This window comes from Taudactylus pleione, unplaced genomic scaffold (assembly GCF_031769625.1).
Source record: "Taudactylus pleione unplaced genomic scaffold, aTauple2 ptg000124l, whole genome shotgun sequence".
NCBI classification, from domain to species: domain Eukaryota; kingdom Metazoa; phylum Chordata; class Amphibia; order Anura; family Myobatrachidae; genus Taudactylus; species Taudactylus pleione.
Window position 1 is genome coordinate 2,356,073 of NW_028284526.1, and position 1,879 is coordinate 2,357,951.

Sequence of the window (1,879 nt, forward strand, 5' to 3'; positions counted from 1 at the left end):
ATATATATAATAGCTATAAGAAAGAATGTTTTGTCATTGATACAGTATATATAAAAGCAAGAAAATATGGCACAAGAGTAGAATGAATTGTACAAATATATTTCTCTAAGATTCTGATTAACAAAAAATTTTAAATTATCAAAAAAAAAAACCTATACCTCACATATTCGTTCTTAGTATCTGTAAAGCTATCTAATGTGCTAACATTAACTGGGATACAGAGATAGATTTATTTATTGTTAAACTGAATACATGCTTTGCAGCTTTATTTCCCCTACAGACTTAAGAAAACTGTTGAACGTTACACAACATGGGGTAATGTGGGCCGAAACCACCTAACGTATAGATACGTATAACGTATCTTTTGAGTTCTTGTTTCACATACTCAAGATATTTGTATTTTTAAAGTCTAACTAGTTTTTGTGTTGGCAATTTCGGTTTGCCCATAATACGAAATTTTTCCCTATTCTCACTTTAATTTCCTTCATTTTTATCCCATAGAGGAGAGGGTTCACAAGTGGTGGCACCACAAGGACCTGCATAGACATTACCACTCTGAGTCCATAAGGTACTCTGGTAGGGACATAGCGATAGAGCAGAATCTCAAACCCACAGCCAGTAATAAATATAAGGATAGATATCAGCTGTGGAGCACAGGTCTGTATGGCTTTCTCTCGGACATCCCTGGATTTAGCACATACCTTCAGAATTTCAATATAAGATAAAATAATGAGTAATGGTATCGCCACCATTGTTGTTACCGTAACACAAGTACCAAAGATATTGTTCACTGTAGTATCAATGCAGGAAAGTCTCACAACTGACCAGTTGTCACAGTAGATCTTCAGAATGACATTATCACAAAGAGGAAGTCTGGCTGTTAGCGCGACATGTATAGTAATTAATGTGACAGAGTAAATCCAGGCTGCTGTGATCAGCTTGAATGCTGCGTTTAAGGTCATTGAACTTAAGTACCTTAGAGGGTTGCAAATACACACATATCGGTCATACGCCATTACCGCTAGCATGGAGATTTCACATGCTGCATATGTGTGACCACAGAACACTTGTATTATACAGGCCGTATAGGAAATAGTTTTAGTCTTGTAAATTAAGTTTATGAACAGACTGGGTAAAAAGGCGCTACTGCCATAGAGGCCATTGGCACATAAGGCGGATATAAAAATATACATGGGCTCATGTAAGCTCTTGGTAATCAGGATTGTGGTGATTACAGTAACATTGGAGAGAATACTCATCAGGAAAGCAACCAATGTGATCACACTGTACAGGTAATTCATGTCCGTCATTTCCCCAAACCCGAGGATTAGCACAGAGGGAGCAGAGGAGGTTGTGTTCTGCATCTCTTGGTAAAGTTGTTTTCTAAGTCAAAAATAAATAAAGTAAAGTTAATGATTTTATCTTTTGCATTTTGCAGTTGACAAATCATTCATGTAAATGCCATCAATAATAGCTATATCCATGTTTAGGATGGTCAGTTACAGAGCTGCAGTAGGATGATCAGTTACAGAGCTGCAGCAGCAGGATGGTCAGTCACAGATCTGCAGCAACAGGATGGTCAGTTACAGAGTTGAAGCAGGATAGGCAGTTACAGAGCTGCAGCATTAAGATGATCAATTACAGAGCTGCAGCAGCAGGATGGTCAGTTACAGAGCTGCAGCAACAGGATGGACAGTTACAGAGTTGAAGCATTAAGATGATCAATTACAGAGCTGCAGCAGCAGGATGGTCAGTTACAGAGCTGCAGCAGGATGGTCAGTTACAGAGCTGCAGTAGGATGGTCAGTTACAGAGCTGCAGCAGAATGGTCAGTTACAGAGCTGCAGCAGTAGGATGGTCAATTACAGAGCTGCAGCAGC

The 1,879-nt window shown here is 39.1% G+C and overlaps 1 protein-coding gene across 1 annotated transcript; it reads right to left on the reverse strand.

Annotated features, from left to right (window-relative positions):
- Positions 1 to 413: 413 nt before the first annotated feature.
- Positions 414 to 1,364, reverse strand: LOC148523967 (olfactory receptor 52K2-like). The gene has a single exon (XM_088472458.1). The coding sequence runs from the start codon at positions 1,362 to 1,364 to the stop codon at positions 414 to 416; it is 951 nt and encodes a 316-aa protein (XP_088328584.1).
- Between the last annotated feature and the right edge of the window lie 515 nt (positions 1,365 to 1,879).